Source organism: Idiotropiscis lumnitzeri, chromosome 6 (assembly GCF_059441095.1).
Source record: "Idiotropiscis lumnitzeri isolate Australia: NSW breed Sydney's pygmy pipehorse chromosome 6, RoL_Ilum_1.0, whole genome shotgun sequence".
Taxonomy (NCBI): Eukaryota; Metazoa; Chordata; class Actinopteri; order Syngnathiformes; family Syngnathidae; genus Idiotropiscis; species Idiotropiscis lumnitzeri.
In genome coordinates, this window is record NC_142396.1 from 10,157,449 (window position 1) to 10,180,864 (window position 23,416).

A 23,416-nucleotide genomic window follows, 5' to 3' on the forward strand; every position below is an offset into this window, starting at 1 on the left:
GTTTTTCCCGCCAGCGTTTGTAATGTTTTCGTGAATGTGCGGAATCAGCCGATGCGATGACAGCTATGTACTTTTACCTTTCGGTTTGGACCTTTTTACTATAACTTAGACCCTCCATCCCCACCGAAAACAGTTATTTTTCCCCATTCCACATCACTCCCCATCTGTTGGACTCTCAGAAGTTGAGATCGTTGGAGACAAAAGGTAGTTGACCTCGTTTTTAAATGTATGTTTGTGTCACCAGAACAGCTAACACAACAGCGAAGCAATGTTTGGCATACGCGTATTTCTAGTTGATATACGATTCAAACGGGCTGCTAAGCAGTTTCGTGTGCAGCTCAGGAGTCAATCTAATTGTTATTTAAGAAATGAGTCAACCATGAAAAAAAAGCATCATCGTGCAATTAGCTACCGATTACAGTAGGTGGCATTCTAAAGCCAGAAAATGCACAAATGTATTATTTGGTTACGAATTGTTCATTAATAGTTGGGCTGCGACGTAACCCGAATTTGTATGTCAGGAACCGAACCAAAGTAGTAAATTTATAATTGCCCAAAATATTTGTTTTAAAAACATTTATAGGGCATCAATATAAAGCTGCGTCATATGTGTTTTTACAGAATTGGACTGAATGGAATGAAAAATATATTTAAACTACTTAAGGAATTGGGATAAAATTGCACGTAGATACAATGAGTGAAAAAACATAGAATACATCTATTTCTGCAAGTCTTGGAAATGTGTTGCTATTTTGAAAAAAAAATGCAATCTCAAATTTTGGGAAACACACTTTGGTAAAAAGAAAATATTAATTTAGATTTAGTTTTTTAAAATGTAGTTTATTTAACACATTAAAATACTATGTTGATATTTCTAATATACGGCATGTTGGGTCAAACATGGGGAAAAGTAAAAATACTTGGGTCAAACATATTTTTAAGGTATTTGAAACTTACAACAAACATGTTAATAAACATCTCAACAAATAAGCCATCCATTCATTATAATCAGTATTACAGATCCCCTTTTTCTGTTGACGACTGCTTCACAATTCAATATGCTATTTTGTTAACATTCAGAGAAGTTAAACAAAAAAAAATCCCGGCTCGGTGTTATCGGGGACAAAGCAAAAAAAAAAAAAGGCATCGTATTAGTTTACAATTCCAAAAATATATTTGTAAATGTATGTTACCTTATAACATTGAACTTATGTATAATTAGTATGATCTCTCAACATTGCAGTTTACTTACCATATTAAATTAAAAACACCAGGCAAATTTGCAATATTATTTTTGCATTTTTACCTTTAAAAAATAAATTCAGTTTAATATTTATTATTAAACTTTTATTACATTTTAATTAAAAAAAATAACCCCCACGCCCCAAAAAATACAATCTTGAATTAATATTGAAAATAACCGCTAAGAGAGATAATATCTGGTTGGCCTGTTGTCTCATTTCCATCTGTTGAAGGCCTCAGTAGTATGGAGCTAGAAATGGAGCATGTTAGGAACATCCTCAGCATGGTAACGAGAGACACAAGTCATTAGTCGTCCTCATTCCCCTTGTGTGACCCCAACCATTATGTTAACACAAATTAGCACGCTCGACTCTGTGTCAGTGGAGGGCAACACAAAGGCGTTAAACAGTACACACACTGATATGTCATTAGCGAGCAGGTGGGGCGGCATAACATTGAGCTGTTGCCTCTCTGATCAAGTGATAAAGAGGTTTCCATGGCGACCTACACGCCTGTTGCCATCCCTTGTTTTTGGGGGGGAAACCAAAATGAGCGCAAGAGTTAAATGGAATGGACTAACACCACCCAGAGGATGAGCTCTATTCTGGTGATATGAAGAGGAATTGTTCCTATAGTAGCGTTAAATTACTGAACATTTTGAAAAACACACACACAAAAAAATAACAATACCATTTATAACAAAATGGAGGTGTTGCCATGTTTAGCTAAATGCTGCCTTCTCGCGAATTTCCATATTCGCACATTTTTGGGGGGTGTTTATCATCAGTTATTTGTTTAAAAAAAACTCTTGCCTGATTTTGTTCTTCTGAAGTACAGAAATATGCCACAAGATGGGGCCAGATACTTTATTACAATGTACTAACCAGGGCCACCATAACCAACTCACAGGCACCAGTAACCATCATTTCATCACTGCTGTCCAATTCTTCGCTTGCCGCCGCGACGGTCCTGTCAGCTTGGCTGCGGAAACAAATGCACACGGGGATCAGTCACATGACGTCAGGAGTCTATCGTACGGGTGTGAGATTGGTGAATGACCGATTAATGAACAAATGGCAGCATAATGTGTAATTCAATACGTTTGGATAGGCTCTTTGCCCGAAGTAAAGTGGGGTAGGTGCCAGCGCACCCGCAACTCGAATAAGTATTAGCAGTGTAGAAAATGGATGGATTGACATCTAATATTTTGGAGCCTCTCAGAAACTTTTTTTTATGACATTTTTCTAATGTAAAGTATGCGCTTTGGCTCAATAAAGGTTAGGGGAACATTTGTTCTCGAGTCGACCTTTTCGGTGCTGTTGTTGTAATAATGGGGCCTACAAATCACTGTTAATGCAACATGAGCAACATGTGGTTGTTTTTACGCCGCCTTGATTTACTCTTTGTCCGTGTTTGGGTCAAAGCCCCTCCTACAGAAATTGTAAAAGGATTATCTTTTTGGGTGGGAGAGGGTATAATGGTGAGCACTGGAGTGTGCCCAGTGTTGTGGGCCGTGGTCCTAATGAGATCACCGCAGCCCTCATATGAGCAGCGACACCGCTGGTGGTCCGATACTGCAGCACACTGGTGCCACAACGGGCCTTCGACTTCTCGACTGTGAAGAGCAAACTGTGTGAAAGGCCAAACAAGGGAGGGGTGGGCGTAAGGGAGTTGGGGGGGGGGGGGGGCACTCAAATCCGTCTTAAAAGGCCTTTTGTCATTTATACAAGGATTTCTTTCTTCATTTCAGAAACATAAGAGCATTTTTGATCACAATTAGGTCTTCTCTCGCCAATTCGACTGATGTTTGACTTCTCAGACGCAGGTGAGCAGGCTTGGCTCCCTGCAGAGATTTTGATTTTATTTTTTTTTTTAAGAAAAAAAAAAAAAGATGGGTTGCCTCCTCCATTTTCACCTTAATAAACTAAATGGGCATCTGATTTATTGCTTACACTCAGCAGCAGTGTCTGACAGAGGGGAGTCCACACAAAAGACAACCTCTACATCCTGCTGTTTTTAATAGTTCTTAAGGATGTGCAGGAAAAAAAAAAGGGGGCAGGGGGGGGGTTAGCCTTTTCAAATGAGTCCAAGAAGTTTTTAGTTGCATAAAGGGAATGTACTCTCCGCATCTGATCAAATAATGTTTTGGGGAAGCTGTCTGAGCATTTATTTGATATCCATCTTAAAGTCCATATGCTAGTACTCTTTTTGTCCTCACGAGGAAAGCAATTCATTGCACTAATTTAAAACAAAGTTGTAGAAATACTTTATTACTTGTAAGGTTTTATCTCTTGCTGTACGACAGCTTGTAGGTCGACTGCATGTTCTGAGTGAAGCAAAAAAAATGACTACTGAAGCGCTCCATAGTAACGAGTAATCTAGTATTACTAGGCGCGCCCAAATTTTTAGCTAATGCCTAAAGATTTGCCTCACGAGTAACATCTCTCTGTCTTATTAGTACTGTGTAAAATAACAGTTTGTAAAAGTACAAAGTTGTCTTACTAGTGAGAAAAAAGGGCGTACTAGTAAATAGACCCTAAGACGGCAATCAAATAAATGCTCATACAATTTGGCTTAACCGCTTTTATTTGAGTACCTATACCTGAAAAGTATCCATTGTCGGATTTTCTTGTATTCTTGTCGTGGCCTCCAGGGGGCGCAAAGGGGCCACTGGAGGGAGAAAAAAAAGACCTTATCTCCGAGGCAGCCGCGTTTTATGGCTTGTAGCTCCTTTTGTTTGCTTCCTCGCTGATCACTCATTCCGCTCCGCCCGGAATAGCTTTGGAAAAGAAGCCCCCCTTCCTCCCTGTGCTCCTCTGTTCGCTCTTTATTGAATCCCGCCTCTGTATCATTTATCTCTGCAGTCCCTGCTCAGGGAGGGGAGGGGGGGGTATCTTCTCTTTCTGTTCCCCAGCTGGGTTTGTTGACACATGGTCAAGCTTGGTCTTTTTTTTTTTTTTTTGGTGGGGCACCCCCCCCACCACCCCCCTTTGCTTTTCACTGAACAGTAAAGCTGCCACAGCTGTGGACTGTATTAGCGCAGCTCCTCAGAAGTGAGGCTTGGGTAAAGGTGGTGTCAGGATGAAAAAAGGGGGAGCTGCTAAATATATTGCTGCCATTAGCTTTTGTTCAACAGTTGACTGTTTTAAAGCATTTCACAGCACAGAGGGAGACCGCAGCGGAGATGATTCCACATTGACAGCTTTCTAAATATTGCCTGAGAGGAATGAGCGTCCTGAGGACACTGAAGTTCATCACACATAAAATGTTTGTTCTTTGTAGAGCCGAGTTATCACATTGATTTATGGCGAGTCATCAAAATCACCGCCATGCTCAGCCCCACATGCAAGAAGTACTGTGGGTTTGTCTCCAATACAGTGCGAATTGAATTCATCTTTTGACAAAGTGCCTAACCCAATTTACAGTAAACCCGTATTCCCCATTGAGATTAGTTGAAGGCAGTTAATCTGTTCCAGAGAACCAAAAAAAAAAAAAAAAAAATGCAACACATTTTTAATGACTAAAGACACAATATGAGAGTTTTGTGACAGACGAAGATGGTTTTATAGAGTTCATTTCTAGAACGGTGTGCAGTATCTGGGGCAAGATCTAATGAGATTTTGAAAATATTTTTCCTCAATATTTCAATGGCAGTTTATGTGATTTTTTTTTTTTTCAATTAAACAAGCAATGAATCTGTATTCCATTTAAAGGTGCAACAATGAATAGATGAATCAAAAAGTAATCGATTTGAAAATTTAAATTTGATTATCTCCAAGAGTACTTTCTTGGAAAAATCTCAAGAAGTGTCTGAAATGATCCTAAAATAGCAGCTTTGGATGAAAATGGTTTCCTCCTTTTCAGGCACGAGTTTTGTAATTTAGTTTCATCACTTTGTCAAGGTGCCAGGATGAACAGGTCCAAGCCCAACGAAGATAAAAGATACCTGCGGCCTGCGGTCGTGCAAATAACACGCAGTTCCAGTAATGCCGAGTCTCACGACTCTGGAGCGGACCAGTATGGGAAACAGCGAAAGAAGCCGTCTGACTCATCCCTGGCCCAGGACCTCCATCAGAGGAGCGTAAGTGGCCAGGGAGACTCAACTTTGAGGTGGGAAACTATTTGATTCCTACGGAATGTGATTATGACATCATCTTGGAAAACACACATTGTGTCTTCACTTGGCCTGTTCAGTGAAGAACTGCAATTAGGACACCAAAAAGCTCCCCCAGTCGCCAAATCCGGTGGTGGTATGGCGTCTGTGGTCCGCTTGATGAAGTTGGGTCGCTGTAAGAACGTGGTGGTGGTGACTGGAGCTGGAATCAGCACCGCCAGCGGAATTCCCGACTTCAGGTTCGTGTTCTGGGCCCTCTTGTCGCTCTTAATTTCAACGTCCTCTCCTCAACTGGCTTCTGGCTTCTGTCAGAACTCCAGGAACGGGCCTTTACGCCAACTTGGAGGCATACAACGTCCCCTACCCGGAAGCCATTTTCAACGTCGACTACTTCTCAAACGACCCGCAGCCTTTCTTCTCTCTAGCCAAAGCGCTCTATCCCGGCAGCCACCGCCCCAACTACATCCACTACTTCATCCACATGCTGCACCACAAAGGCCTGCTGCTCCGCATATACACGCAGAACATCGACGGCCTGGAGAAACGTGAGTGACAAACATGGAAATGCAGTTGAGCGTCTCTGTTGAATTAGACGGTAGTGGCTGACTTTCCTGCTTGTAGAGATCCATCAATCATCCATCCATTTTCTATAGCAGGGGTCCGCATTACGGCCGCAAGTACCTACCTCAGCTGACTTTGGCCGAGAGGCGGAGTACATCCTGGACTAGTTTCCAGCCAAACACAGAGCACATTTAGACAAAAAAAAAACATTCGCATTCACACCTGTGGACAATTTAGAGCAGGGGGTCCTCAACTCTGTTCCTCAAGGCTGCCGTCCTGCCTGTTTTCCATCTCTCCCTGCTGCAACACACCTGATTCAAATGATCAGATAATCACCAAGGTTTGCAGAAGCTAGATAACGATCCTGATCGTTTGAATCAGATGTGTTGCAGAAGAGAGCGATGGAAAACAGGCAGGACTCCAGCCCTCGAGGAATAGGATTTAAAACCCCAAATTTAGAATCTTAAATTGAACTTGTATGCATGTTTTTCAGACATGCAAAGATTCTAACCCGGAACTTCAGGAATGTGAAGCAGCTGTATTAACCTCTATCTCACTGGCCTTGTATTCCCAAAAGTTAATGTTTGTCTCCTCAGTGTGTGGCATCCCAGATGACAAACTGGTAGAAGCTCATGGCAGTTTTGCCACCGCTTCCTGTCACCTGTGCTACACGTCATACCCCGCCGAGGAAGCAAAGGTGTGTTTGAACCTTCACAAAAACGTTAATAGCATGCCCGCCCGCTTTTGAAGTCACCATTTGTGTCCTAGCATTCCATCATGAGCGGCGACATCCCCACGTGCACGTTCTGCGCCGCCACAGTAAAGCCCGACGTGGTCTTCTTTGGCGAGGATCTTCCACAGAAATACTTCCTCCACACCAAAGACTTCCCCAAAGCTGACCTGCTCATCATCATGGGGACCTCGCTACAGGTGTTCAGCAGCCTCCACGGTGCTCGTACCTTCTAGTGTTACTGAATTCCTAACAAATGCCATTTCAGATCGAGCCTTTTGCCAGCCTGGTAAACACGGTGCGCTCCTCTGTGCCGCGCCTCCTCCTCAACCGGCATCCGGTGGGCCCGTTCCAGAGGGTCCCACTGCGCAGAGGGGACCACATGGAACTGGGCGACCTCGAGAACACAGTGCGGAGGTTCGCTGAATTGCTGGGCTGGGACGACGACATTGTGGAGTTGATGAAGAGTCAGGAACAAGAGGTTGGCTCTCAAATAGAAACTTTGTCTGGGGTGGCCATAGTTTGGCCAGTGGGCCAATTGCAGCCCATCATCCAAAGTTTATATTTTAAAAAAAAAGTATTTGACACAGCCCATCATGCAATTACTGTATTTTTTATTTTTAAAAGGTGACAGGGGTGTAATCAGCGTGGAAAGTGTGGCTTCACGAAATCGGTTATCCTACTATATGGTTTTATGTAGCTTTTCTGTCAGAGACAAATTCTAAAACTAAAATAGTACTATTTCTATTCATAGCAGCCCAGTGAATAACAGTTTCAGAAGCAAAAAATATTTCTCCAATTTGTGAACAGAACAGAGGATTTTAACGTAATGTACAAATGAATAATTGTCATCTTATTGTAGATTGCTCATTTGAGTTCTGAATGAGCTGTGATTCGGCTGCTGCTCAGTGTTGGCTACTCCCAAATCCTGGAATCAAAATGCCTTATTTCCTTAAACAGAAATTTGTCATGGAGCAGTTTTACAAAAATAACTCATCCTTTGTATACATAGTGTAAATAATGAACAATTGCTTCATGGATTGTTTTGTTTCATAAATGAAAATTGAATGTGAAATTCTGAAGTGAAGGACCAACTGATCCAATCAAATCAATCATCTCAGCAGCGCATCCCGACGTTGGTCAGTGGCAGAAGCGGAAGTGGCTGTAACGGCGGCGAGGAGTCAGACTCTGAGACGGACAGCAAGTGCTCTGCGTCGTCCTGCCCGAGCAATTGACAGCGGGAACGTCCGACACAAAACATGCTGTTTTTCCTGATCATGTCTGACACTTCTGATACGATTGTTAATGTTCCTGTGTACAAATCACAAATGTCGACTTCAAGCAAGTGACAAAAATCCAGTCAACTGTTTAATACAGTATAAACACTATTTTAATATTTAATAAAGTGAGTTGAGTGATGAGCCCAAACTGATTTTTTTTTTTTTTTTATTAAACCAGTGTTTTTTTTTTTTCAGTGATGCATTCACTCGGAAAAAATAAATATAGTGAGGTTTACGTCATGTAAAAGTGTGCAAAAAGACACATTCTCCCCAGGAAAAAAGCATCCATACCAAATTGAGTGATATGCCATGCAATAAAGATTGAATGATGTATGCAGGGGATTAGACGTGGAGTTCACAATCATCTAAGTCCACTGGTTGAAAGGAATGTTGAGAACAGAGTTATATTTCGTCCCTGACCACCAAAGGCGGTGACTGACAGAATCGTAGTTACATACGGTACTTTCGTTTCAGGCCTCATGTGGCCTAAATTGTATTTAGGAATTACAGTGGAACCTTGACTTAAGATTCTCTCCATGAATGGGCGCATAAATAATTACTTGTATTTAAAATTAAATTAAGGATGAACAATTAATGTTGAATAAGTTCAAAATCGATTTAAAAATCAAAAGTCTGCATTTTTGGCTAGGTGGCCTCATTTCAGTTGGTCAGCTTTATCATATATATGTATTTTATTTACATAGCATCTAGACAGGTGCTTAAGTTGTACAGTCCGCATGCTTAAAGACACCCAAGTTGAAGTGATAAAGCCACAGTCCTTCTGAAAATAATACCATTGTAAATCGCAACATTGAGGGGGGAAAAAAAACAATTACTGTACATTATATTTCTAAATCATTCAGACCTAAAATCAATAACCTGGTTTTATAAAATAATTACTGTGAATACTGTAGTTATCCAACCTCAAGGGGCGTGGCATCAGGAGCTGGATTGGTTGGCCGGTTAGCCTGCGAGATCGACAACATGACTGGTGGTCTAGAGCAGCTGCTTGCGAGTGTTATCATTTTAGACAGTTTTTTCCCCAAACTCCTTGCCCAATTGTGAGGGCATCACAGTACCACTGACTCACCAACCCCACCATGTAAGTCAAGGTACCACTGTATAGTAAATATTGAAATAAAAATTGGATTTTCTTTACAGTAACACAGAGAATGTAGGATGTTAGCTGACATGCAACACGCTGATGAGAGCAAAGCCGCGAGGCTCACTGCTCACGGCAACACTTCCCAAGTCTTAAATACACCTCAACCCGTATGGCCAGTGTGTGAATCCAACAAATGAAAAAAAAAAAAAAAGAAAAGATTTAAAAAATTTGAAGTTAGAAAGAGTACTACAAATAAACAGTACGAATGCGGAATGATTGATTGCCATTCAATCAAATATTATTTGAATAACTCATTAAGTTAACAACAAATAAACAAAACAACAAAGAACGAAAGAAAAAGGTGCAACAGTAAGGTCTCTTCGCTGAAACAGGGGACTTGAGCGATGTCCTCCTGAACCGAGACCCGCGCCATTTTAGCTGTGTTGCACACTGCGGGGGCTGGATCCTCTGGGAAAAGAGTCATCAACAACTGCTTCCTCCACGGCATTATTGTTCAATGACAGATTTCAACTAAGTGACCATTTTGACATTGTGTGCTTGAGATGTTATTGAATTGGCTGTTTTAATGAGGGCCGAGCAAACTTGCATGTGAAAGCTTGCAGTATATTGGGCTTTCGAAGGAAATTTTAGGATGAACCTAGAAATGCATCAAAACCTTTAAAGAGTAGGGCCGAGTCACGGACTCCCTGATTGTGATGAAAAAATGGAATAAAAATGACATCGTATTTAATGTCGCAGAAACAGTCCGACATTTTGTAACCGTAAAGAAAAAGATTGTTTTTGTTCTGAATGAGCCACGCTAGACTCTGATAGACAATTTATATGGTTGTGCTTGGCTCTCACACGTAAACAAATGTGGGCTATAGTAAGGACAATATACTACTAAAGAGGAATCTACCTTCCATGAGGTGGTCTGAAAGATCCAGCCCTTGAAGTGTGACACAGCTCTGTTTTTTCTGTCTGGGCTCAGACCCGCCCACTCCCAAGCCAACATGCGGCTGTAATGCTTTAATCAGAGTCTGATCCGGCATCGTCTCCAGGCGGCGCGTGCAGCGTTTCTTCCAGGGGTGCTAACGTCCCGTCCGGCTTGACTCCCATGGGACGGATCAAGCTCTGCCTGCACACACAAACATAGCTGACTCGTGAGTTGGTTATACAAACGGATCCTGGCACTGTGACATTATTTAAGCAATTGCGGCAAGGAGCGAAAAGATACTGTACGCAAGTGGATTAGCAGGCCTCTAGACTTTCCTTGAGTATTTATTTTTCTCGGGGCAATTGACAACAGTAAACACACGTATACACACAAAACATACACATTTATTCTCAAGGAAGAGCAAGAATTTATTTCACACGTTAACTTTTATTGGTATATGCGGCAAGACAACCTGATGTACAATAATGTCAACACAAATTTCACAGTCCCAACAAATGTCTAACTTCTATAACAAAACATTTAAACTTAGTCTCATTTTGCATAACTTTTACTCTAATAATAAAATGCAACATGCAGCACCTGATTGACAATGTATAGCTTGACGAACGTTACTTTTTCTTAACGTTGTATTTTAACGAGGATTGCGCCGCTTGTTTGAGTTTTGCTTGTTCCGCCATCTTGTCACATATTAGCTCAGCACAGACAAAATAAATAAATAATATACATACATGCACATGCGGGCACATGCGGGCGCACACACACACACACACACACACACCACCCATGTACACTTGTTCAAGGCCCAGTCCAGACAAGCACTCACCCGCTCGCCTCCCCACTACCTCCAGTGGCAGTTTAATTACAGGATCAGGCACTGGGGCTAATCTCCACAAAGCCACGACTGCCCCTTCATCCTAATCCAATTATCCCTCCTGTGTGTGTGCGCGTGTGCGTGCGTGCGCATGCATGTCGCCACTCCCTCTAAAAAATGACTCCGCCCACACTTGTCCATGGCAAGACTTAGCTTTTAGTTATGCTACTTGGACTGGTCACCGGCCAATCGCAAAGCAAATAAACGAACCATTCACCATTGTGCCCAATATTCACAAACAATATGAAAAGGTTTATCAGAAACATCTTGTCATGTGATGCACTACATCTGACAGCTCAGTGACTTCAAAAATTTCCAAAGTCAATGGTCAAAAGTCAGCCGGTAAAGCCTAACGAGATGTTTACCCAGAGTACCGAGCGGCATCATCTCGCCCCAATTAACAATGACACACAAATTCACAAAAGGCATGCAGGTGGAGTATGTGCTAATTGGAGGAGCAGTTAAGCAGTTAGTGGAGGACATTCTTTCAGGGGTGATTCATCCCCTAAGAGTCTGTGTTCTGGACTCACAACACACGGGATGAAAGAAAGGGGAAGCGGTTCTGGGAAAGGAATCTTCCTCTTTAGGTGCGCACGTGCCTCGTTACGCATCAGGCCTTGCAACAATGGCTAGGCCCGCCCATTTGTTCAGCCTCTTCCTCAAAGGAATAAAGTCAGGACACTCGCTTTGGTTATTAAAAACATGAATAGAAACCTTTGCGACAGGTCTGCTCCGTTAACCAATTAGGTGGACCCTAATTAAAAGAGCTCTAATAACGGCGTCCGTCTCACTCCCGCATGCTATTCCCTAATTGACACAGAGGAGATTCTTGTTCGGGCAATTCTGTTGGCAGGAGGAGTTGAGACGGGAGTTGGGATGCGAGCGTAGCAAAGGTCAGCATCTCAAGGTGCCTCAATGCTGCTGCTTGTTAAAATGTTAGCAGGGTGAATAACAGCCTGTCAACACCTTTATCCGGCAAACACCTCCAAGGTTGTACAAACAAAAACATGCGTCTGAGTGGGTTTTGGTTTTTGTTTTGTTTTGCATGTAAGGCTGTATGGACAGTGATGACATTCTCTCGTTGTTTTGTGACTGGACGAACAGTTTTGACACTTCGTTGCTTTTGTTTTGCAACTTATTAGCCTCGAGAGGAACTGTTTACTCCGCAAGTGAGCACCAAGGTTATTATAGTCAACGAAAGGAACAAAAACTAAATTTGGAAGAAAAAAAACATTTTCACAAACAAAATTGTTTTTAAAAAAAAAAAAAAAAAAAAGAAAAAAGATAACTACACAAACTACATTTTAGGATTTAAAAGCCATAGGGAATGTTCTTTGTTTCCGTCAATTTCAAGCATAAGCTTTGAGGGTATATTCTAAATGTATTTATTCTTGACAGCAGCTTTATTGTTTGATTTGTGGATGGTTCTTTATCTGCTTATTCTTTTTAAATGATACCTTTTGTTTAAATTTTTACGAAACAAATACTTAAATTAGAATTAGAATTAGAAATCCCTTTATTGTCATTGTACTCAAGTGTGCAACGAGATTAGAGATCTCCTGAATACCTGAACACAAGAAATTCCTGCTATTAAAAAAAACTAAAAAAAAATTTTAAAAAAAAGCAATTTAAAAAACTCCCCCCGAAAAAGTATTAAAATTAAAATAAAAGGTAACTGATAATGAAATACAATGAAAATTTCAAAATGATTATAACCCTGGTGAGCACCTGGCCACGAATCGTGGCCTACAACAGCTGCTTGCGAGTGTTTGACTGTCCTGTTCAACAAACAGAAAATGGTTGCCATGGTTACCTTGACAACTTGTCCAGCATGTTGACAAGCTTCTGGGCTTCGTACTCCTTCTGCTCCTCTGTCATTTCCTCCATGGGGTTTGGCATGGGTTCTTCCACATGACCAGTGATGGGGTTGATGCTGAGAAACAAAAAAGGTTATTTTGTGTTAAACCAGCACAGCCCACTTTATTAGGTACACTGACCTCAAATACAAGAGCTTTATTGTTGAGCGGACAGCTCCAGTCATGCTGTGACTCAAATGAAAAATACTGTACACTTATCCCTCATTTATCGCGAATAAAATGGGTAGCAGATTCGCATGAGGCTGGTCAAATGAAACCAAAGATGAACTATTTGAAATCCTCTCGAACCGTTGCATTTGTCATAGGGATGCACCAAAATGAACATTCTTGGCCAAAATCGAAAGATGGACCTGGAATGCGCCCGTGATGAACGGACTTTCATTGTACTGTTCATTTCCTAACTCGGATAACTTAAAAATTCAGCAAGGGGTCTGACACTTACAAAGGTTTGGCAGTTTTGTACTCTTCTGTGTCAGAGTCTTCATCCGGTGAATACTCGGTCTCTCCCCTCCCTCCTCCTAGCAGCCCTCGTGCCATCAAGAGTCCCGCCGCGTTGCCGTAACCCGTGTACTTCAACAGATTGTCCACTGGGGAACAAACACATACAGTGTGTCATGTAAATGAATGCAACCCATTTGGATTTTGTGTCAGTGACAAAATGCAAATTCAGATTCCAAATTTGCAATATTCATTAAAACCGTAAATAAGTCCCCCGCTTCTCCCGACTCACTCAGTCGCAACGGTCCAACATTTGTCTTACTGATCTACATGAAATTGCGTGCATGTCTAATTAATTAGGAAAGTTAGAAAAAAAAATAGCCCGACAACTTTCACTTTCATCAAACAAAAATCGGGGGAATGTGTTTTGACGAGATGGGGGGGGGGGAATAAAAAGCCTCAAGAACTTATGCACAATATTGAACCGTAAACTGTCCATTTGGGCGAAATTCCTGAAGTCATACTTTGGCAAATTTCCACAAGTGATTTCACCAAAATGTTGCCCAATCTTCAGCAACTTTACTGAGACAGACACATGGATGTTTCCGCCCATGCCCTGATAAGCGCGCACTTGCCATCCCTCCTTACCGCTCTCTTTACACAAAACAAAGAGAAACTCTGCGGCCGCCTGCTTGACAGCCATCTCCACGTGCGTCATCAGGCGCACCAGTTTGTTCCTGGTGGTGGTTCCCACCTCTGGCCTGATCTTCACGTCTGTGAGTGGAGGAAGCACCTATAGAGTGCACAAATAAGATTTTAAAAAATAAATAAAGATACATTTGATGATGGTGTTTGGAGGGTAGGGAGGGGGATGATGTACCTGAGTTTTGATATATCTGCGGATCTCTCTGTGGTGTCTGGACCCTTCAGTCAGCAGGCTGAGCACAGGAGTAAGACCCTCTTTGTAGTTGGAGCCCTGACACACATGCATCATTAGCTGTACTTGTTAGAACACTAAAAGAATCTCAATCAACATCTGAGAGTGGAAAAGTAAAATTACTACTGTGGCATTTGGATGGGAGGGTGTGTCTGTCCGATGTATCTAATATCATGCACTGCCGCCAAGGATGAACTTCTACCTTGTCTATTCGTTTCTCCATGAAGTCCAATAACACCTGAATGGCGTCCATGTTTTTGCCGCCATATTCCTCCAGGCCTCCACGCATGGGCAGATCGATTAAAACGTCCAGGCAGGACACGGGCAGGTTGTTCAGCAGGTTGACGGCATGGCTATTGGTTACATGGAAAATATGGTCACGGTCCAGCAAAGACTTTCGGGGAGGAAATGGGAGGCTAGTGAGGTCACAAAGTCCTCTCAGGGTGGTTTGCAATTCAAAATAGAGAACTTTGGTTATCCTGATCACCGCAATAAAAAAAATACAAGAACGAGTTTGAAAAGGCAATGCATGTACCATCAGTAAAATTGTTTATGACGTTAAAAATGAGGATGTGTGTACCCCGCTTAAGTCTGTGATTATCTGTTAGCGGCACCTGAGCTCCAAAGTCATGAGCTTATTATGCAGTCGCTTCCTGGGCAGCCACTAAGCTCCGAAAGCTGAGATCAGCTGAGGGGTTTATTCTATGACATCACTTTGTAGAAAAGATTGGAGCGCTTCTAAAACATGAACTCCCTTCAAGGCAAGCTCCTTTAAACTAAAGCACAATTCTGGGGGAAAAAAATTAAATCTTACAGAATGTTTTCCTTAAAAGTTGCAAAATGTTGACAGTCAGTGCCAGCGAGGCTTTCTCTGCTGACATAACTGAATCAGAATGACTTGCATTAACAACTTTAATTTGACTATCAATTTATTACCAACAGTCTATCATCTTCAGAATGAGGATGTTCAATATTTTTGTCCAATTAGATTTCAGCCTCTATGTGCAGCGATTGTCAATGTCAACTCATCTAAAGTCCGCATAGTTTCTATAATTGTGACACGTTGGTTGTGCTATTCAGAGGTGGATTAAGTCCAGGAAGTAAATCTCCATTGAAGGCGCAGATAACCAATGCACAGTCCTCCACTTGCATGACATAATCCCGGTTCCGTGTACATGCCAAGGTGATAAAGTGACAGCAGGGGATATTTGCTTTGAGTCTTTCATTGTCTGTTTGCTGAACTCTTATCAATTTATTGCATGACGCAACACAGGCACAAAAGCAACAATGAACGGATGAGAAGCTTGAGTTCCCCACCTGTGTGCTTCCTCGGTTTTCTCTTCTGTCTCAGTCCTTAACATCAGCACATGGCGCAGGATGGCGGCAATAACTCTGTACTGGTGGTCATCCTCCTTAAAAAAAAACACATGAATTTTAAAAGGAGTGCTGGTCAAACTATTATATTATTTCATGTGCCCAAGCACGAATATAAGTCTACAGCACTTGACCGGTGGGCCGTCAGATATTGTAACCAAAAGACCACTGTGCTGCCCTCCTTCAGTTTTTGTTTTGTTTTCTATTTATGTGTGATTGTGACTTTGAAACACTGGGCCCTGTTTGCCATGCAAGCAGTCCAGGTTGTATCAAACATTTCATCCAAAGTCATATGAGATAGACTGGAGTAGATATGCAACCCTAATATTCACATTAACCGCTGACAGCCTGGCATCTAAAGTCGCCACCTGTTAAGGATCACTTTGTAAAAACATGTCGCGCACCGTAAGAAATGTTGTGGTCATATTCAATCAGGGTGTGCTTTTTGATGAGCATGTTAAAACTGGAACACAATTGGACATGATTCATGCCACAAAGCTTTATGAAACCGTCCTCGGGTAGTTTGGAATGCCACTCCTAGACTTTGTTTCGATCTCATAGGTTCCACCACATTGCCCCACTTCTGTAATCTCCCGGTTCATTTCAGGATGAAAAACAGTCACTTCCAAAGCGCTCACTGGACAAGCTCCTCCAATACTGGGTGGATATTTTGTCTTTTTATTGCCACATTAGGTCACTGCAGTCTGCTTTTTACTTAATGTCCCTCACATGATATTTCCAAACTAAAAGTGATGGTGCCCTAAATATATTTTAAAAAGGCAGTAAAAAAACATTTGTTTTGACAGACATTCCAGTAAAATAGTCAGTTTTTTTATTTAGATTTTATAGAATTGATTTGGAACTTTTCAGGGTATTGGCTTTGGAGTAAAATTTCAGGTTGAACCATATTTGACATTCTCAAAACAGGAAAGCACATTTTCAACTGTTCATTACAATATCTATTTTTTGCACAACTTGGTGTTCTTCAATAAGGACCCAAACAGCAAAATTCACAAGGTTTTTATTAGGATTATTATATTTTTTTTATCATTTCCAAGGGCAAACACTTCTAAGCATTTTTGTGCCTCTTTTAGGTTCAAAGAGGGAATACTTTAGGTTCATCTTGAAATTTCACCAAAAAGTTGTAACCCCAACATTTTTTAGTAAATGTATTTTAACCATGCCAAGCACCTTGTGAATGCAAATCATTTACTTAACTAATGAGGACAAGCATTTTAGAAGACCGGTCGATGAGAAGCACAACAGGCTCACCTTTGCACCAACGTTGCACACAGTGAGGTTGAACATGGCTTTGAGCGCTTCCATTGCTCTCTCATTGTCCTCGGCAGGCAGAGGAAGGGCCTGCGGGTCTGGCCGAGCGGCCTCATAGGTTCCGTCCCACCTCACGTCCAGGGTGTGCTCCAGGACCTCGGCCAGGAGCTTCACCACCTGTCTCTCCCTCCTCAGCTCCACCCGCAGATCCGAGCGCAGCGCCGACAGCAGGAAGAGGAGGCGCAGCGTGAACAGGCCCACCTCGTGGTGCCACGCGGCGGCCGTGTGCAGGCTGGCGCACAGGCCGTGGGCCAGCTTCACGTCCACGCTCACCTGCTGAGCCGCCGCGCTGTTGTACACCACGTTACACAGGCACTTAAGGGCCTCCACCACTACCACCCTCTCCTCCTCGGCCATCGGCGCGCTCGGCTGCGGGGGATCCTGGCCGTCGCCCGCTGTCTCCCCGGCGCACAACCGGGCCATCCTGGCCAGAGTGAGCATACCGTCTCGGGTGGCAACAGGTGCCAGAACGCACTTGTCACGGGAGAGGATGCGGAGGGTCTCCAGACATGTCTTCTGACAGCCGGGCTGTACTTGCATCCCAAGAACTATCAGCACACTTTGGCACAGCTTCTGAAATAGCAAAAGACTAACATTGGTAATGTGACATTAGACCAAAGATATTGAAAATAAGCCTAGAACTGAAGGATTTATTTAATAATTAAATTGCAATTTTATTACCTGAATATTGCGATTTGTGAATTAATATAAATCTTTTTTTCAAGGTCCTCTTTCCATCTATTTTTCAACAAACAAACAATAAATATGTATTACAATAACCAATATAGGATTTAATATTCATAAATGTTTTGGTCTTAAGGTTCACCTAATGCTAAATAAAAGGCAAATGAACCAAGAATTATACAATGAAAGACAATTTATTTTCTTCAATTAGAGTTAGCTCACTAAACACTTTGACCTGCAGTCATTTAAGTGTTCACTGTGACAACGGCAAAAAAATTCTACCGAATAAATGAAGCATAAACAAAATTAAAGCGTTACCTCGAAATTAATTAAATTTTTTTTAATGCAGTTAAATATTTTAACTCGGTTAATTCTGTTTTATTTACTTAAAAAAATATTTGCATATTTTACAAAGCCAAATTCAAATACTGTATTAAATATGTGCATCTTTAGCACATCATCTCACAACAAAACACCCTGCTCAAGTTACCACTGGGCCTTGTAAACCAACAATGTGGTGCTTTTGGGCAGAACTAAATGTATAAATTTTGAGAATCGTTTCTAAAGATGAGTCCATTTAGATCAGTATTCAATGATGAAATAAAGCTATTATGACAGTCTTTGAAAAAAAATATTTGTTGATTTTACATTAATTACAAGATATCATTCAAATAAATACCTGTTACTAGCATCGCAAAAAAATTGTAGTTGAAAAATGTGATTATTTGCAATTAATTATGGTATTTATTGTGAATAAATTGTTAAATTGTAATCGCTAGCCAGACACACCTGACCAAAAAAATGAACAGAACTCCAAAATAAATAAGTGGGTAGTATAATATGTTTGACAGCAATGTATAATGTTACAGTGATGACTTGTAATACACCCAATACGTACAGTATAACTGTAAATTTGCACACAGTATTATCAGGCCAAATTTTCTAGGCCTGCTTTTCTCTACCGTGCAGGAAATACGAACGTTGCTTACCACTGTTGTCATTTTTGGAAAAATGGTAGCTGAAGGTATTGGAAAAGTCACTAAATAAATGAAAAATGTTGCAAAGTTGGCAAAACTGCAGACAAGTTGTAGCTCTTGCTTGCAACCTCACTTGTCTTAGAGTTTCACAAGTGTGAAAATAAAATAAAAGCAACATCCTTTTCAGTTTACTTTGTCTTCAAGGTCACTGTGAGGGACTGTCAGAGACTGTTCGCGGGTGCGATTTGGCCCCATGGCTGTACTTTGCCTAGATCTAGTCTATATGCTGCCCTGCAATACACTGACGACCAGCCCAGTATGCAATTCCCCAAAGTCAGCTTTGGGTTTAATAAGGACTCTAAATTAGTAAGTCTAAATATGAGAGTGCATAAATGCTTGTATGTTTATTTGTTGCCATACGATTGACTTGCGATCATTCCATCGTGTATCCTCGCCAGTCTGTCCCCAAATCAGCTGGAACGAGCTCCAGTTCACTCTGCACCCTTATGAGGGAAAGGTCTCAAATGATGGATGCAATAAAGTGATGGCGTTTGCTTACACTGCGCAGAGTTTCCTCCTTCTGGTCAAATGTGAAGGTGTGGCTGTTCTGAAAAGGAGAAAAGCTCATTGTAGGAAATTAACATACCAACTGCACAACAGAAGGCAAAGCTGAAACCACTTAATGTTGCTTATAATGACCGCATAAACTATACAAGTGCATCGTTTATTAGAACGATTGGGTGCACTGTACACAAAGCAGGTTTGACGTACATTTTATTGGCGTCGGAATAAATGTAACAAATGAACATTAAAGATCACAAAGCTGTACTTTTGTCTTTATTAGGCTTATCGGGATAACTTGCGTACTTAAAAGCAATCCGCTTAATTAGCAAGGCTGCTAGCTAACGCTTGGGCTATATTTGTTTTTAGCGGACGTATAAAAAATAAACGTAAAAATAAACCGAACACAGCTAACCTCTCGATTAAACTCCTGGAGAAGCTGCTCAATGTCCACCCCGTCCGCACTTTCGAGCTGCGACAACACATTATTTAAGTCCATCACGGCTGTCAAAGAAACAACACGTCTGTCTGCTTGTGTGGGTTTTAAGTGGCTAGCTAGCTAGCTGTCAAGCTAGCTTGATGCGTTTAGGTGTCGATTCGCCGGTACGGAAGTTCCGGTACTGTTTCCGATTCGAAAGACCGCTGCCAGCGACAGAATTCTGATTATTTATATTCTAATCTTTTATGTAATTGACTTAAAAAATGTCTCTTTTAGAATAGATAAAATCGTATCAACTCTTCAAGCATATTTTTTAAATATTTTTATTCGGCAATTCATAGTTAAAGTCATTAATTCACTTCATAATACGTAATGCAGTAACACGGACAAATAGTCAAATATATCATCAGCTTTATGAAGGGAATTAAAAACATGAACACGTCTGTCTGAGAATATATATATATATATATATATATATATATATATATATATATTACATACATACATGCACAACAATAATTCGTTTATTTGTAAATCACTTCGTTTAAAATACTTTCTCAGTGAGATAAAAGCATAAAAGCAAAATATATACAAGATAAAACATTTAAATTAATTACAATATATTATTCTCATTACGGAATTATTGCCCAAGTAATTTTTAACTTAATATTGGAATGACAAAAGTGTTGCCATTGATAATTACGTTTCTCAATTGTTGTCAAAAAACATTAACATGATAAATTTTCTCATGAATGATTATCATTATATTATATATGAATAACAGTTTATCCTCACGAGTCGCAGACGTGCTGGAGCGGTTCCCAGCTGTCTTCGGGCAGTTGGCGGAGTACACTTTGAAGTGGCTGCCAGACAATCGCAGGGTACACAAAGACGAACAACCATTCACACTCACAGTCACACCTGGGGTCAATTAGAACGTTCAATTAACCTACCAAGCATGTTTTTGGAATGAGGGAGGCGGACACGGAAGGCCAGAGCCTGGAATCGAACCCTCGATCTCTGTACTGTGAGATTGATGTGCTAACCAGTCAACAATTTTGTCACACTATATTAATAATAATGTGTCATAAAATCATGAAAGGTTATTTGAGCAAATTTTTTATTTCAAAAGTGTGTATCAGAATGTTAACCCTTAGCATTAATCAGTGCCCAAGAAGTAGCTCTCACTTTCAAAAAGGTTGGTGACCCCAGATATGCTGCATATTGCAATCTAGAATTTTGTGGGACAATATAAGTCACCTTTATTATCAATAATGTATACATCCTAACAATAAAATCATATATTGTGACCTGCAGTTGGCTGACAACCAATTCAGGGAGTAGCCTGCCTCCAGCTTTCCTGACATCCTATCAGCGCGATGTAAAACGATTGGATGAATAGTTATATAAATAATAATATAATGAAGTCAGAACAAACATTGAGTGTTCAAGCCATACACCTGTCCATTCAAGTCGTGAATAAATCAGGATTCGAGCGTGCTTTATTGCATGTATAGCATTATATATTTTACCCTATGGCTGGGAGTATTCATATTGATACAGACCATTAAATCAATGCGTGGTGGTCTTCTTTTACATTGCTGCATTCAAAGTCTTGGATTAGATTTCAGTCGCTAGGCTCATATGACACTCAAGATCAATGTTTCAATAAATACAAACCTCAGTGGGGGTCAGGGGTCGAAAGGTTACGGGACTGAGCTGCAGTGACCCCAATTCGGTAAGACATTCTTTCTGTGGAAAAGTCATTGTATTCTGTAGCGAGGCCAAACCACCCCCCAGCAGTTTGGTCACTTGGGGTGCAGTTAAGAAGTGAGAAAGAAGAGCACATTGACTTTTCTAACATAAATTATCAAATCTTCATGGTCTTGTAGTGAACTGACTATACAGGGAATGTTGCATTTTGTACGTTTGTGTATGTGTGTAAAAGGTGAACACAATTACAACAAACTCACTCTGTTATCTCGTTAAATTTTTTTCCCCATTAAAAATGGAATAAAATTCCACTATAGAGCAAGTACTGTAAAAAGTGTTCATTTATTTATTTAGAATAAATACAAAATAAAACAGCGCAGGCCAATTTTAAATAAATAAAAAAAAAGAGTTGATATTTCAATTAGAAAAATAGAATTAAGTAAATGAGAATGACTCAATGTTAATTTACTATTAAGTGTGTCAGGGACGGCTCCCTGATTTTGAAAATAAGTTATATATATTTTTTAGAAAATCAAATATAATGTTAGAGAAGTTTAACTGGGGTTACACAAATTTCTGACTGAGCTGTAGAGGCCCGGTGCAGCACCATCCATTAAGTGTTTATCTTTTTTTTTTCGAGAAACTACTCAAAATTAATGAATATGCCATTCAAGTTGTATTATTGCATAATAATTATGATCGTATATTTACATTTAGAAATACATTTTAGTTACATGCTGTACTTTTTAAAAGTATTTAATTTACTTTCAAATTTAGATTTCTTATTTTTTATTAAAAACTAACCTAAAACAATACTATTGTCTAGGGTGAGGGTAAGGTTGATTTCAATATTTATTTTGTACATTATTTGTAATATGAAACTAGAACATAGTTACATTTATTACTTTTCATTGCATCAATTTATTAAAAAAAATCAGTCTATTTAAGAATAAATTAAGCAATAGTCTTAATTTATTTTCTTGAATATTTTGTTAGAAAATCAGAAATCTACTCGCAATTATATTAAATTTGCTTTTAAAATCATCTTCCAGACTAATTCATATTTTAGAATAGATTAAAAAAATAAAACAATATTTCACTGTATTTACCAATAGAAAATTATGTAGATTAAACAAAAACTACTGTGTCTAATGTTAAATTTACATTTATTCTGTATTTATTTTTTGGAATATGAAAGATCATTTTTAATTTAAAAAAATAAAGCTTAAAAATCATATTTTTTGTGTGTTTTTTTTCATTAGAAAATAACTTTGGGCTTACACTGAACATACACATATTACGAATTTATCTATATAAAAACATTTTCATATAATAAAATAAAAAATGTTTTTCTTTTTGTATTTAGGAACAGAACTCTAACCAAATCTAAATTACTATATATTATATATAATATATATATATTATATACATATAATATATATATATATAAATATAATATATATATATAATATATATATATATTTCCTTTCATTGGCCCTCAGAATATATAAATCAAAACAAACACTTATTTTTGATATACGATGTAGAAAAAATAAATTGAAAACTATATATATTTTTTTTATTTATTTAAGTTTGTATTTATTTTTTAAATGTCAAATTTTAAAAAATGCCACCATTTACAGTGGCATCACAAACATTAAAATTTAGTTCTGTTGACTTATTTTGTTAAACACAGACAAAAATAAGACACAAGCAAGGTAGCAGTCTTCCATAATGAAATCCTTTATGTGGAAACATTCGCCCTGTCAAATGCAATCCTCCGACATTCACCACAGATGCTTTTCCAGTGCTTGCATTGAACCATGTTACTGTACATAATTTCCCTTCTTCAGTTTTTTTTTTCTTTAATAAATACCCATAGGGTAATAGGTCCTCAGTAGTGTTTCAGTGCATTATAAAAACACACAACCCAAGGTTAATGTTCTAATCATCTTGCAAAACAGAACAACCAAGAGTATCATAGAAAGCAAAGAGTACACCATGTTACATAGTTACAGAAAATACATAGCATATATATATATAGATAGAATTTATCACACAAAAGAAAGCCACAAATAAACACATATTTGAGCCTCAGGCGCAGATGGATAAGACGTTGCTTCTGTGATGTTTTGGGCTCTTTTTTGGAGAAGGTTAAGGCAGTGCTGTTGCACATCCACTTGAGAGCTTTGCGCCGACCCCTCACATCATTTCAGGCATCGC

At 39.8% G+C, this 23,416-nt stretch overlaps 2 protein-coding genes across 4 annotated transcripts; one reads left to right on the plus strand and one right to left on the minus strand.

The window, feature by feature from the left end:
• Positions 1-5: 5 nt before the first annotated feature.
• On the plus strand, positions 6-8,066 carry LOC148335173 (NAD-dependent protein deacetylase sirtuin-3). Its single transcript, XM_088298486.1, has 8 exons — positions 6-204; positions 5,145-5,352; positions 5,437-5,595; positions 5,669-5,901; positions 6,514-6,614; positions 6,686-6,847; positions 6,916-7,128; positions 7,769-8,066. The coding sequence occupies exons 2-8, from the start codon at positions 5,153-5,155 to the stop codon at positions 7,880-7,882; spliced, it is 1,182 nt and encodes a 393-aa protein (XP_088154612.1). The 5' UTR covers positions 6-204; positions 5,145-5,152; the 3' UTR covers positions 7,883-8,066.
• ric8b (RIC8 guanine nucleotide exchange factor B) lies at positions 7,242-20,406 on the minus strand. 3 transcript variants are annotated; one of them, XM_088298483.1, is made up of 11 exons: positions 20,276-20,395; positions 19,457-19,513; positions 19,040-19,087; positions 16,760-17,392; positions 15,431-15,525; positions 14,316-14,466; positions 14,057-14,152; positions 13,825-13,969; positions 13,181-13,325; positions 12,675-12,794; positions 7,242-10,170 (listed from the first exon to the last, which is right to left on the minus strand). In XM_088298483.1, exons 1-11 carry the CDS (start codon positions 20,381-20,383, stop codon positions 10,062-10,064), a joined length of 1,707 nt encoding a protein of 568 aa, XP_088154609.1. In that variant the 5' UTR covers positions 20,384-20,395; the 3' UTR covers positions 7,242-10,061. The 3 variants fall into 3 exon arrangements, with proteins under 3 accessions (XP_088154609.1, XP_088154610.1, XP_088154611.1); XM_088298484.1 differs by lacking the exon at positions 19,457-19,513 and having other exon boundaries at positions 20,276-20,406; XM_088298485.1 differs by lacking the exon at positions 20,276-20,395 and having other exon boundaries at positions 19,457-19,620.
• Between the last annotated feature and the right edge of the window lie 3,010 nt (positions 20,407-23,416).